The 13,891-nt window shown below is 48.1% G+C and overlaps 1 protein-coding gene across 7 annotated transcripts in view; it reads right to left on the bottom strand.

Annotated features, from left to right (window-relative positions):
- Positions 1–11,702, bottom strand: part of CTPS1 (CTP synthase 1) — a 30,148-nt gene extending 18,446 nt beyond the window's left edge. For 2 of the 7 annotated variants that reach the window (XM_071220884.1, XM_024554643.3), the window contains exons 1-5: positions 11,569–11,702; positions 8,147–8,325; positions 6,199–6,369; positions 3,395–3,495; positions 2,550–2,666 (exon numbers count right to left, since the gene is read on the bottom strand). In XM_071220884.1, the coding sequence (XP_071076985.1) occupies positions 2,550–2,666; positions 3,395–3,495; positions 6,199–6,369; positions 8,147–8,312 (555 nt within the window). In that variant the 5' untranslated portion in view covers positions 8,313–8,325; positions 11,569–11,702. Of the gene's footprint in view, positions 1–2,549; positions 2,667–3,394; positions 3,496–6,198; positions 6,370–8,146; positions 8,326–10,951; positions 11,279–11,475 lie in introns of those variants that run through there. The other 5 variants (XM_024554644.3, XM_045190895.2, XM_045190896.2 and 2 more) reach the window with 5 other exon arrangements.
- Positions 11,703–13,891: the final 2,189 nt, after the last annotated feature.

The raw sequence follows: 13,891 nt of genomic DNA, 5'->3' as shown, positions 1-13,891 counted from the left end.
TAACTATTCCCTGAACACCTTTTTAACGAGGAAATAGATCACTCATCTGATTTAGTGCCTATTTTGGTGAAAGTCCCACACGCATGTATTTCAGAGTCAAACAGCTTTACAGAGTCTGCCCAAAGACCATCAGCGCCATGTCCAGAAGACAGTCCCTCCTTCACCCCTCCAGCCGGTGCTTCCGGAGTGCCTGCCGCTGCGTCCCAACATTTGGTTCAAGCCACCTCTAACGACTTCTCGGTTAGAAATCACCCCCGCACCCACCCCGTGCCTGCGGCCCCTCTCCTGCCTTGCTCCCGCTTCAGTGTGCACGCCTTGGACGGTACTCAATCGCTGTCCACCATTAAACCTGGGCCATACTTTTCCTTGCTGGTCCGAATGTTTGTTTTGTGGGTTGGGGAGTTTTCTATGCACTAAATTATCTTCTCCTCTCACACTTAACAGATCCTTTTGCTGGGTATAGAATTTAGGTTGAAAATCATTTTCCCAAGCATTTTTAAGGACACAGCTTCACTAACTTTTAGCCTCCAGTATCGCTGATGAGAAGTCGAATGCCATAACTGATTCTTCATGTTTCTCTCTAGAGCCTTTTAGACTTTCGGCTCCATTACCCTGAAATTTCAGTGACGTGCCTTGGTGTGGTTCAGTTTTCATTCAGTGCCCTAGGCACTCATTGGGCCCTTTCAACCAGAAACTCATGTCTGGATATTTCCTTGAACTGTTCAGACAGAGTCAAAGTTTTTTCCTCTAAAAGGCCAGATAGTGGATATCCTGGGCTTTGTTGGCCATACAGTCTCTGTCACAACCACTCAACTCTCCTGTTTTAACACAAAAGCAGCAAGGACAATACATAAACATAAGGGTGTGGCAGTATTTCCATGAAATTTTATTTTCAAAACAGGGGCTGGGCTGTTTAGTCTGTGGGGCATAATTTATAAACCCCTCATTCAGATTTCTTTCCTCTCCATGTGTTATTTTTGGGGAAATCCTATTATTTGGATGTTAGGACTCCTGGACCAGTCCTTACTCTTTCTTTCTTTTTCTCTATTTTCTCTCTCTCAGCCTTTCTGCTCTACTTCCTAGTGTATTTCCTCAACCTTCGTTCTCTTAAGTTTTTCAATTCTGTTATCCACTTATTAATTTCCAAGAATTCTCTTCTGTTCTCTGCTCCCATCTTAGGGTATTCAGTTTTATTTAATGGATGCAGCTTGTCTCCTCTTAATTCCACGGCTATTAACGACAGGCTGCTTTGTTTTACGTTTCCTACTCCCTGCAGAGCTTCAATTTCCTCTAAGTTTCTTCTCTTCCTGTTGTTTTGGTCTCTTGCATGTTAGATACTTTGTCCAAATGTCTGATGATCGCTGGCTGCCAGCTCATATTTAAAAGCCAACTAGAGGATCTGTAAAAGTGGGATTTGTCCACCAGGGTCCTCACTCTGGGAACCTGCTGGCCTGTTTCACGGGGGAGCCTCTGAAGGCAGTGTGCCTTCTCCTGGGCTAGTCAGGTACCCCAAGAAGAACCTTCCAGTCTCCTGTGTGGAAGGTCCAAGCCTGGCTGTGATGATTCTGGGAACCAAGTGGCAGAGGAAGGTAGGGTGTCTCAAGAGCATAAAGTTACACTAACCCTGTGTTTTTAGGTTAGTATTACCACCCTCGACTGTTCCTAGTGTCTGCTCATCCAAAATACCTCTTCAGAGGGAAAAAAACCCTCCAGTGTTCTGCCAAGGTGGGGGAGGGGCTAGTGTCCACTGTGCACATAAGGGAAGGGGATGTCAGGGTCTGACTGGTTCTGGAACAGCAGTTATGAGCCTGACCCTTACCCCCACTCTCAGAGGTACCAGATGTGCCCATTCCTGAGCCTCTGGGGGTTCTGCAGGGCAAACAGGGTTGCTCCTCTGCTTTTCCCGATGCGGGCTTAGGATCCTGCTCTCCCGGGCCTGCTAAGTCAGTTTGTGCACGTCCACCTGCTTCCTGCCCTCCTAATTTTTGTTACTGCTGACTCCTCTCGCAGTGCGCACCTTCGTGAGTTTCTGTCTATCAAGCAATTCCCCGCACTGTAGCCGTCCTGGGGCTTCGCCATGCGGTTGCAGACAAATGAACATGTTCAATCCACCAGCCTAAACCGCAACGTCCCCAATTAACTCTCCAAATGTTCCCCACTGGATCTTTCTTTTTTTTTTCAAGATTTTATTTATTTATTTTTAGAGAGAGGGAAAGAGAGGGAAAAAGAGAGGGAGAGAAACATCGATCGGCTGCCTCTCGCATGCTCCCAGCTGGGGGCCTGGCCCAAAACCCAGACATGTGCCCTGACTGGGAATCGAACCAAAGACCTTTCATTTTGTGGGATGACACCCAACCCACTGAGCCACACCGGTCAGGGCCCCACTGGATCTTTTTCAAAAGTATGATTATTACAATTTAAAATTAGTAAAGAAGTTTTTTTTAATTTTCTGTTTCCTGCAGCTCAAATATTTAAAACAGAGAAAGGGACGAAAATCATCCTTTCTCCCTCCTCTCCATCTCCCCAAAGGAAAGTTCTGAATGACTTACCTGAGGAACCAGACTGACGTGAATATTACAAAAGTTCTCTCTTTTGACCTTGAACTGGAACTGACGGAAGGCCTCGATGAAGGGCATGCTTTCTATATCTCCCACTGTTCCACCAAGCTGGAAGGACACAGTTATTTCAGAGGTCACGCACCACACCGTCCTGCTGTGGCCTGGTTATCTAACAAACACACTCTCTCACCTCAATTCCGCAATAAGCAGAATTGTAATATGGGCTCTTCGGGCCCACACAGCGTCAACCAACAGTAATTAGACATTTCTTCGTGCTAAAAGATTACCTTTTTGGATGGGCTTACCAGTCCATAGGGTTTTATCATGGATCATGGATCTTTCCACATCATTTCAAGAAAAAGGTCAAGTGAAAACTGTACTAGGAATTTTATTTATAGGAGAGCCACAAAGCAAACAAACCTAAACCTTACCCACTTAGCCACAAATAACTTTTGTATTAAAAATCATCAGCTGCTGAAACCTCCAAGTCTCCTGTTTTCACAGGAGCACTGAGAGCCACCAGCTAGGACCAGCGAGGCGGCGGCACAGAAACTGAAACCAAAGAGGCTCGGTCATTCAGAGACAAAAATGTGTCACAGTCTCCACTGCGTGAACGTGTAAACGCTGAAAAAGGAGAATTGCTTAGGCAAAGTATCACTTTGGATGGCAATCCACATGATTGTTACTATGCCCTCACCTGCCACATCATGGGTAGGAAGGTCAAGGGCTTAGCTGGGAACCGTCTTATCAGCTGCTGATGGCTGACTAAGGGGGTAAATGTGTACACTTGGTCACCTACTCAGGAATCATGGACTTTAGATAAGACTCATACACACCTCAATAACACACACTTGAGGTTCTAGGCCATCTTCATCCACAGGTATTAATGCCTGTCTCATTACCCACTCCTGGATTGCGTCTGTGATGTGAGGGACAACTGAGAAGGAGAAAAGAGTATGTGACTCACACTTTTCCGTCAGCATTGGTAAGAAAGATGCACTTAAGGCGACAACAAATGGCTGCATTCTTTGCCTTCGCAGAGAGGCAAAGGGTTCACGAGAATATTGAGAACACTCTTAAATGGCCTTAAAAAAAAAACCTTTGGGCTCACGCTCCCCACCGCCTCCTTTCCAGACGTCCACGTTGTGGCTGCAGACACTACAAGACAGCAGGGCTGGGAGCGGGGTCCTAACCCACATCAGCGCACTTCTTGCCCCTGACTGAGCAAGCCTACCCTGGCCGCACAGCCATGCAGACGCACGGCCACCCTACTGCTTACAGGTAAACGTGGGCATATCACAGCTGGGTGCTTTTCCAGGAGCAAGAGAAACCAGGACCCTGTTCCTTTATGTTTCCAGATTCCCGAAGGGGAGACAATCCACTGCAAGGAGGCAGCACAGTGTAGCACAGTGGTTAGGAGCACAACCACTCTGTGGGCTCGGAATGTCTGGATTCACATCTCAGTGCCACCACTCACTAGGGCTGGATCTCTGGGCAAACTCCTTAACTATTCCTAAGCTCGATTTCCCTACCCATGAACTGGAGGTAACAGCTTCCACTTGATAAAGCTGTGGAAATCACATGAGGCAGCACTGGTAAAACGCTAAGCAGAGTGCCTACCAAGTCAGTGCTCAATAAACGCCGGCTACTGCTGAACGTTCAAAACCAGAGCTGCCCGGCTCTGGCGGCAGATTCCCCAGGGCGGAGAGCACTGGTAACTTGCTGTGTGTGGGGCGAGCCAGCAGTGCCTCAAGCACAAGGATGCTCATCATCTGCTGCACACAGACCAGCCACGGTGATCTTTTAAAGATGCAAACCAGAGTTCACCACTCCCTGAGTTTCCCTTCTGACTAAAATCCAAGCTCCAGGCTGTGGCCCAGTGGGAGGCCCCGTGTGACTTGGCTGCACCCTGTCACCTGCCTCTCTGACCATCATCCCGGGTCACTGCTCCCTGCCCTCTCCATGACCAAGCCCTCTGTGGTCCTGGGCCTCTGCACAGGCCACGCGTGCTCTCCTCCGTCCAGTCCTCCCACAGCGGGCCTCCTGGCTCACCCATCCTCTCCCTGGAGGCCCTCCCTGGCCCCCCGCCCAACCAGCTCTCCCACCACTCTCTCAGTCTCTCTGCACCCCTCCCCTGCCGCAGCTCCCATCAGACATCCCACCCCCTGTGGCTGGGACCTCCACAAGGGCAGTGGCCTTTTTGATCTTGTTCATCTAGTACTCCCAGCACCAGGGAGGTCTGCCCACCGTGAGCATTCACACCATGTTTGATGGATGAATGGATAAACAGATAAATACACGGGAGCCTAGATCAGCAAACTACATAATCAAGATCATTGTAATTCCAAATCAACCCCTTTGTGTGTATCAGGAACTCGAGAGAATCACTTGACTGACTTAGCGCCTTTAATCCTGCTAACACACCAGAGAGGTAGATACTGTTATTATCTTCATTTTGTAGAAAAGGAAAACAGATTTCAGAGAGGTTAAGTAATCCATCCACACTCATAAAGCTGGTAAGTGGCAGAGCTAAGAAGTAAACATGACCCGGTTAACCCAGAATCTTGGTCTGGGGCTGCTCGCTGCCGGCGGGACCCTCCGCTATCGGTCCAGTATAGCCTGAAGCCAAAGCAGATTTATTCTCATAACTCAGATAAAAGCCACTTTTCAGCAGTCCCCAGAATTTGGACTTCTGCCATTACACTAGACAAGTGGTTTTCCAACCCCACCTTTTTCAAACCAGCACTTTCCTCAAGAAACGCTGTGCAAAAACCCCAAGACAGCAAACAGATACAAGTGACACTGGGCCAGAGGTGGCTCAGTCGGACCCAGAGACCCACTTCTCAGACTCTCCCTAACACCCACCCGTCGTGATTACTAGCCTACAACCAATGGACACAGTGGACGTTCTTTTCCCTTTCACGGCCTATGCAAAGACATCACACACATGCACACACGCACACACACACACGGAGTGTGGCTAACTGCCCAGTCTAGTAGCCTTCATCACTTCACACTCATCGCTGTATAAAGCAGGGGTATCAGACTCATTTTCACTGGGGGCCACATCAGCCTTGTGGTTACTTTCAAACGGCCAAAATAATTTTAGGACTGTATATATGTAACTACTCCTTAATTGTTAAGGAGTTGAAATTACATTCGGCCCTTTGAGGGCAACCATGAGGCTGATGTGGCCCCTGGTGAAAATGACTTTGACACCGCTGGTATAAAGACAATAGTTCCCTGGCCCTGACTAGTGTGGCTCAGTGGGCTGGGCGCCTGCCTGCACTGAAAGGTCACCAGTTTGATTCCCGGTTGGGGTACATGCCTGGGTTGTTGGCCAAGTTCCCAGCTGGGGGCCTGCAAGAGGCAACTGATCGATGTTTCTCTTGCACATCGATGTTTCTCTCCCTCTCTTCCCCTCTCTCTAAAAATAAATAAAATCTTAAAAAAAAAAAACGCAACAGTTTTCTGGACTCAAATCATGCCACTGGACTGACAGCTTCAATGCCATCCACAGAGCAGTGATGGCTTTTCCAATTTATTTTTTGAGTCAACTGAAGGCATGTTTCAGTAACAATACACAAAAGAAATTCAACTGGTTAAGACTTTTAAACTTTAAAGGCAAATCCAGTATTACCTTGGACAGTTTTTCCCAGGTAATCACCTTTGCGTTCCTTGTTAATAACATACTGGTATATCTTTCCGGTGGTCAGATTATTGTCCTTGGTGAGGCGGATGTCCAGGAAACGCTCATAGTTACCCAGGTCAAGGTCTACTTCCCCACCGTCGTCCAGCACAAACACCTCCCCTGGGGCAAACGGGGAAAACGTTCAGGGTAAGTGAAAAATACATATACGGCACAACTTGCGTGCCAAAACATAAACACTCAACTGGAACGAAGTCTGAATTACCTACGCACAAAGCAAAAGAAATTTATTTCTAGACAACTAAAGAGGACTCAAAAGGAAAAGCACCGACCATTCTCCAAAAGGTAACTTCACACTTCCAGTCTGGCAACAAACTCAGTCTGAGTCAGGACGAGTTCGGAAACAGCATGGAATGGAAGAACATTACAGCCCACAGGGCTGGGGGCAGATGGGACTTTACAGTTCGCGTGGCACCTGCTGTTCTCAACAAAGTCTACTACTGGGGCAAAGCAACGTTTGAAGTGTGACAAAAAGCATGATTCAGTTTGAAAGTTAGACAAGACACATCACTGAGATCCTTGGAAAAGACATCTTCTGGGCTACACCTCAGTCCTAAGCAAAGCTGTGAAACTACAAAGTTTTCCCCATCTCTTCGTTTAACATTCACTCCTCAGAACATCAGTCTAGAAAGTTTGCCCAGTATGGTTCACTCCTACCATCACGATAAAATATAAGCTCAAAAATAGGAAGGGGAGAAAAAACCATCTTACTTTCCCCCTCAGAGAAAGAACTCATCCTCTGCTCAGGAATTCTGTGCGGACGTCACCCCAGTAGGTCCCTCTTCTCCTGTTTATTACGTCGCCATTCCCGCCCTGGGGACGCTCACCCGTACAGATTTTCACCCAACATTAGAAAGTGGGAGCATGAAAACAGTTTAAAAACTTAAAAAGTGTGTTTTAACAATACATCCACCCCCAATTTTAAGCCAATAATCTTTTAGGCAATTCATACAGTCACAGAACCACAGGTGACAGGTACTCTCCTACCCTCCCTTAACAGTTTCAACTTTTCACTCACCTCCAAAGATCCTCGTTTATATTATCCGAACTCTGTCCACAAAACGGAATCTCCAGCTTACATGCCACCCAACTCCAGCATCCATCTGTGGTCTAAATCCCTACAAAGTGATCCTTTAGCCTTTTTGAATGTACACACCTCCATCAAAGGAACTCACAGCTTCTGGAAGTCAGTTACCTCAGTCTTGGAAAGCGCTTGCTATTCTAAAGATCTTTCTTATATCATGGAAAAATCTATCTTCTTATCATTTCTTTCCATGCATCCCATTTCTAAAGCTTAGGACCACAAAGAATAAATATAATCCCTCTTCTCAAATATTTTAAAAAAGTTACTATGTCACCAAATTACCTTTTTTCAATAGCAGTGACAAGTTTTCACTCATCCACCACAAAGGTAATTTCTGTTCTTTCTGTTACAGAAACCTCTAGACTCTAATCACTACATTGCATGTTAAGATTTCTGCTTCCTCGCCCAGAGCTGCGTGGCTCAGTTAGTGGAGCATCATCCTGCAAAGTTAAAGGTCACCAGTTTGATTCCCCGTCGGGGCACATGCCTGGGCTGCGGCCCAGTTCCCAGTTGGGGGCGTGTGAGAGGCAACCAATCGATGTTTCTCTCCCTGTCTTTCTCCCCCTCTTTCCTTCTCTCTAAAAATAAATAAATAAAATCTTTAAAAAAAAAAAAAAAGACAAAGAAGAAGAAGATTTCTGCTTCCTCTGTCCAGGTGAGGAAGGCACCATTCTGCTACTCTAAGGACCTTTTCAGAAAGCAAGAAATGGAAGTTATGCGAAATACACACCATTTCCAAGGGCTGACTGACATGCTCTTCTACATACTACACAATTAAAAATGCGCTTTGCTTACCGTGCTCATAAGGAGAGAACGTTCCTGCATCAATGTTAATGTACGGGTCGATTTTAATCGAAGTGACATGTAAACCACATGACTTCAGGATTGTGCCCACACTGCTGGCAATGATTCCTTTTCCAATTCCTGATATGACGCCACCGGTAACCAGAATGTACTTCATTTTCCTTTTTGACCTGCAGGAAGGAAAAATTATAGATTAAATATATCTCAACAAATCAAACGTATCTAGTTTCAAATACCGACTGCCATTTACTAGCCATAACCCTCTCGGAGCCTTGGTTTCCCTGTCTGTCGCAGGACTTCGGAAAGTTGTTCTGTGGGTTCCTGGATCACTGAATGGCTTCAGTCAAATATGAGTTGGAAAAGTAACTGCTCATCAAGTAACGGGCCTTTTTTTTTTCTAGCTTTGACAACAACACTGAGCATCAACCTAATTTAAAGAAAAACAAAAACGCTTTAACCTATCGGTAGAACCCTATGCCCCAAATGTTGGCTGGCATCACCACTGGACGATGGCATACCAGGCAGGGACCTCATTACTTTCCCTATGCGGGGAAAACAACTTTACTCTTGGATGAGCACTCTGATTTCCCATAAAGTAGTGTCTTTGGCTAAACTACAATGTAGCACCAAGAAAACACAGCTCCTCTAGGTAGAGAGGACAGAATAAAGGGGAAGAACTTCAACATTTAAAAGAAGTTGCAGTTACACCTAAAAACCTTTTAATTAAAGGCAGCTCTCTTCTGCAGTTTAATAACAACTTACTCCTTGCCAGCGATCTCTCCCAGGTACGCCCTGAAGAGTTTTACATGCTGGAGGAAAGGGACAGCAGATAATAAACCAGTATGAAGCACGTAATGAGCAGAGGACTGAAAAAGAGGGTAGCTTAGATTAAATCCAAAGAGCCAGACGGTCATGGCAGTGTCTGGAAGAGAGAGACTCGATGAGATATGAGAGATAAGCGATGGATAGATGCAAAACAGCAGAAGCAAGGGGCAGGTCAAACAAAAGCACAGACAAGACGTGGAGGAGACCACATCTTGTCTATGACAGGCTCATAGAGTGACCACATCAGTGACAGGCTCACCAGGGAGCATTTATCTCTGGCCCACAGACAGCTTCAGAGGCCCCCAAAACATCGTTTGGTCAACAAACCTAAATGCGATCAAAATGGAAAACACAATCACCAAGGAGAAAGTCAGAATGCTTGCTTTGGCAAGGTCAGGTCCTTCTCTGGGAACACTTCATGTGAAGCCAAAAACAAGCTATGAAAAGGAAGGAAACAGGAGTTCTGCTTAAAGCATTGCCCTCACCTAGCTCCTCCCCAAAGCAGGAATGAACATACTTGGCAAAGAGATAAAATGTTTAATACCACCCCCCCCACCCTGGCCACAGGCAGACACTGTCACCGCATCCTGCCCTTTCCATCCTCTGTTGCAGCATTTCCAAAAGCATGCTTCTTGGTTTCTACAAAATGCATATGGGGTTCCCAAAAAGGATGTAGAGACAAATAAGAGAAATGCTGGAATATCAGTTAAATGGTCAATTGGTTTCTCTAAGGCAAGACCTCTAGGAGCCTTTAATAAGTTAACATTCAATGTGGACTCCAAAAAGGAATATTCGGTATACAGTTTTCCCAAACTTGTTTGACCCCCAAGTCCTTAACATTTGGGGGAAAACACTTCTCTGACTGTTCCTTACGGTTGAATGCGTCCTTACTGACCCATGAATATCAGACTTGGCTACATTTTAGACAGGCCCTAGCCAGGTGTACCCCAGAGATTATGCCTGGTCTTACTATATTTTGGATGTTCCTAGAAATTCTTCAGCCACTCTGAGTGGTTTAGAGAGTAAGAAGTCTCATCTCATCAATTTACATTTGAATTGTCCCAATTTTAGTCTAAAAGGGTAACGCCACTCTTTAGGGGTGATTTTTGCAGTCTGCCACAGGGCCTGGCAATAAATATTCAATGTACTCAAAGGCCAGGTGGGGGCTACAGGACTCATCCACTCACATTCATGGATGCCCATTACTGTAAGTACACATGTATGGGCTACTGTGCCAGACACTCTGGGGACTACAATTAATCAGATTTGGGCCCATACCTCAAGGTGCTGGCAGTCCAGTTTGAGGTGAAACATTTACAGAGAAAGGAGTAATGCAGTGATGGCCAGAGCAGAGGGACAGCATGTGAAGGGTATAAAAGGGGAAGAAGAGCAGAAAGCTTTCAGTGGCAACAGCAGGGTCAAGTCCCAGGACCCGTTAGAAGGTAAGAGAATTCCAAGGGTACAGGACCCAGACTGCTCCTGCTTTGTTAGCCTGAAACTTGCAACCGGCTTTGAAGGGCTGACTGCCTGACTTAAAGTATGGGGAAGGGAACAGAGAGAATATGGAAAGACAAGTGATGGGGGGAAGAAGGGCAAGACAGTGCGAAATAAGTTGTAAGTGTAGGCAAGGGAACCGATCATGTGAAAACTTGAATGTCCAATCTGAACTTTATCGTGAAGGTGATGGAGACATTGGAAGGTTTTCAAGCGCCTAAGTAACAAAAATCAAGACGCAGCAAAGGAATTCAACAAAGATGGAATAAAGCTTTTTTGTTTGTTCGTTAAATGTTATTAGATCCTGTTCCAGCTCCATCGCTTGGGTACTGAGACCTGTCAGGTCACTTAAGCTGCCTGAGTCCCTTAAATCTGTAAAATGGGGGTGAGAATCTCCACGTCACTTTTGTCATAGAACTGCTGAGAAATGAAAATTATAATGTGCAGACGAAAACGCGCAAACGTAGTGAACTTAACTTTAAAATGCAACATCTTCACCCCGGGGGCCGAGAAGGGAGGTGGCCGGCTGTGGGGCCGAAGGGGGCAGCACTGGGAGATTGTCATGCCCGGCGAGCTCCAAGGCCCCTTCCACCACAGGAGTCCGGGCGCGCTGGAGGGGGCCGAGGCCAAGCCGCGGAACCCATCCCACCGCGACAAGCCTGTCTCGGATCTTCAATCCCCTCCTGGCCAGGTGCCTTGAGGCCGGAGGGACGTACCCCGAGGAAGTCCGAATGGAGCAGCAGCTGCGGGGTTCAGCGCTCTAAGGCCCTCTCCATCCCATGAGCCAACCCCGCCCTCCCGCTGCCGGGCCTTGCAGCCCTTCCTGCTGCCCCACGCCCACTAAGGCCCGTCTCCCCAGCGGCGCCCGGCCACGCGGCCCCGCGCGCGGGAGCCGGCTGCAAGCCGGCCTGGCCGCCCGCCCCACTCCCGTTAGGCACGGAACTCATTGGGCAGGCCTGCTACCCACATCACCCGTGATTGGTGGGAGCGGTGTCTGTCACCTGGCAGTAGGGTTGTCTCGCGCCGGGCTCAGCCCGCGCCGCCGATTCCTGCACCAGAAAACGGCTCCCCAGGGATCTCTGGAGTCAGCCTACCTGAGGCCCGCTTCAAATCCTCCTGTCGGCTAAAGAGCTAGAAGAGAGACGCACACAGTGGCCCCGACTGCCAGTGAAGCAGCCCGGCCGCATGCGCCGGGCAGTCTTTCACGGAGGCGGGCCCTAGGCGGTGCGCACGCAGAGGCAGGGGGCGGGGCGGGCGCGCGGTCCCTCCCCATGGCGGAGCCTGGATGCGCGCGACGCAGGGCCTTGAATGCGCAGGCGCCCGGCGGAGTAGGTTTCCCACCAGTCTGGCCGGCTGGTTGGAAAGGTGCTTCAGCTCCTGACACTGGAGAAGTAGCTATTCGAGACAAGGCAGGTTGTGGCATTTCTGCCAAGAAGCCTTTGTCGTAGCCAGTGGTGCAAGCTTCGTCTCTTAAGGGAAAGGAGGCCGTTTTTGGATTCACATCTGGCAAATCCTTCGCCTGGATGCAGACCACTGCCCCAACAGCCTTCCAAAGAAGTCTGGATCCATCCCACCGAGCCTCCGAACCTCCTGCCTTGTGAGCAGGACGGTCAAGGCTCCTAGTGTTGCGACCCCAACCCCATCTCTCCCGCCGAGCCTCCGGGGCCCCAACCTCTAAAAAGGAAGATCAAGAGGGTGGCTGGGCACAGGTTCCTTCCTTATCGAGCTCCTTTTCCTCTACATCAGCCCCGACAGTGGCTGCTTTAGCTGGACAACTGTCCAGAGATGTACTGTGTCATCCAGCCAATGTTCACTGAGCGCTCACTGTGCCGAGCGCTGTGCTGGGCTCCAAGGGGCCCTGTCCTAGGTTCAGCCTGTGCCGGACTCCAAGGGGCCCTGTCCTAGGTTCAGCGTTGCAGTGAGGCCGACTAATCAGCTAATTACAGGTCTAGATTTTCTTAAGTGCTTGTGACTGATGTGCCCGATGGCAGGGGAGTGAGGGCCCAGCGGGGGGACTGACCGAGCCTCACCACGTGGGGGTTGGGGATGCAAGCAGGCAAGTCTTCCCTGAAAAGGGTGTCTTTAAAGCTGAGACCTGAAGTTTACTGGTAAAAGAAAGGGAAGGGAGAGATCAGAGTAAGGATGAGTGAGGCAGAAGTAAAGCCTGTGTAAAGGGCCCTGAATCCCAGAAGAGCCTAGCAGAGCTGAACTGGAAGGCCAGTGTAACTGCGTTGGAGAGCATCGAAGGAAGGGAGAATGGCGAGGTCAGGCTGGAGAGGTGGGTAGGGCTGTACTACGCAGAGCATCATAGACCAAGCTAAGGATTTCTTCTAAGGGGGTAGAAACGTTTGGGAGGGTTTCTGTTTTTCTGTTGAGTAGTGAATACATGCGCATGATTAATTATATTGTTTTCATGGAACGCTCCACAAGGGTAGACTTGAAAAGTGAGTCTCTCATCTCTGTACCCAGTGTTCCTGTTTCTTCCCTAGGAGCAATTTGTCACAAGTTCTTCTGTATCTTCATTAAAAGATTTTTTAAAAAACATGTGATATGATCAAATTTGCATTTCAGGAGAATAACTCAAACAAATGGATTTTTTAAAAATCCTTCCAAGTCTGGATCACGACTGCTCCTACTCTGCCACGCTGCCCAAGCTGCACTCAACTCCACATCTAAAACAGGCTTGGGATGTGTTTGACATGTACATCCACACATTCTTTCAAGGAGTATTTGGTGTTTATCGAAGTGTCTGGGACATGATGGACTTGAGGACATTCTTGCTGAAGTAATGAAGATGCTGTAGGAGATACTGTACAAAAATGAGCCATTCTCTCAACCATCCTTCTGGATGGCCACTTTACACTCCCTTCTCCCTCCTCGAACCTCTACCATCCCCACCCCCACACTCTCTCAGCTGATGGCCTCCTTCCTCTCTCACTGAAAAAATAGAAGCCACCAGGAGAACTTCCTTCAGCTCTCATCACTGCATCCATCATCTTTTATCTGTGCACACGAGCTCTGCCTGCCTTCCTGTACTGTGGACAAACTGTGCTCCTAAAGGTCAGCCGCTTCTCTTTGCTTCAAGTGCCATATCCTCTCAGCTCAAGAATGTTACTCTAGTTCTCCCCGTCAGCATCAACAACTCTTCCCTCTCTGCTTCCGCTAACATGATGCAAGTTCTCCCATCGTTAATATCTTATTTATTTTTAGAGAGAAGGAAAAGGAAGGAGAAAGAGAGGGAGTGAAACATCAATGTGTGGTTGCCTCTTACACACCCTCCACTGGGGACCTGGCCCCAACCCAGGCATGTATATGCCCCGACTGGGAATTGAACCCATGATCCTTTGGTTCACAGGCCGGCACTCAATCCACTGAGCCACACCAGCCAAGGCTAATTTCTCCCATCTTAAAACCCCT

The sequence above is a fragment of the Desmodus rotundus genome, chromosome 3 (assembly GCF_022682495.2).
Source record: "Desmodus rotundus isolate HL8 chromosome 3, HLdesRot8A.1, whole genome shotgun sequence".
Classification (NCBI taxonomy): Eukaryota; Metazoa; Chordata; class Mammalia; order Chiroptera; family Phyllostomidae; genus Desmodus; species Desmodus rotundus.
This window is presented reverse-complemented; position numbering and strand designations above follow the sequence as displayed.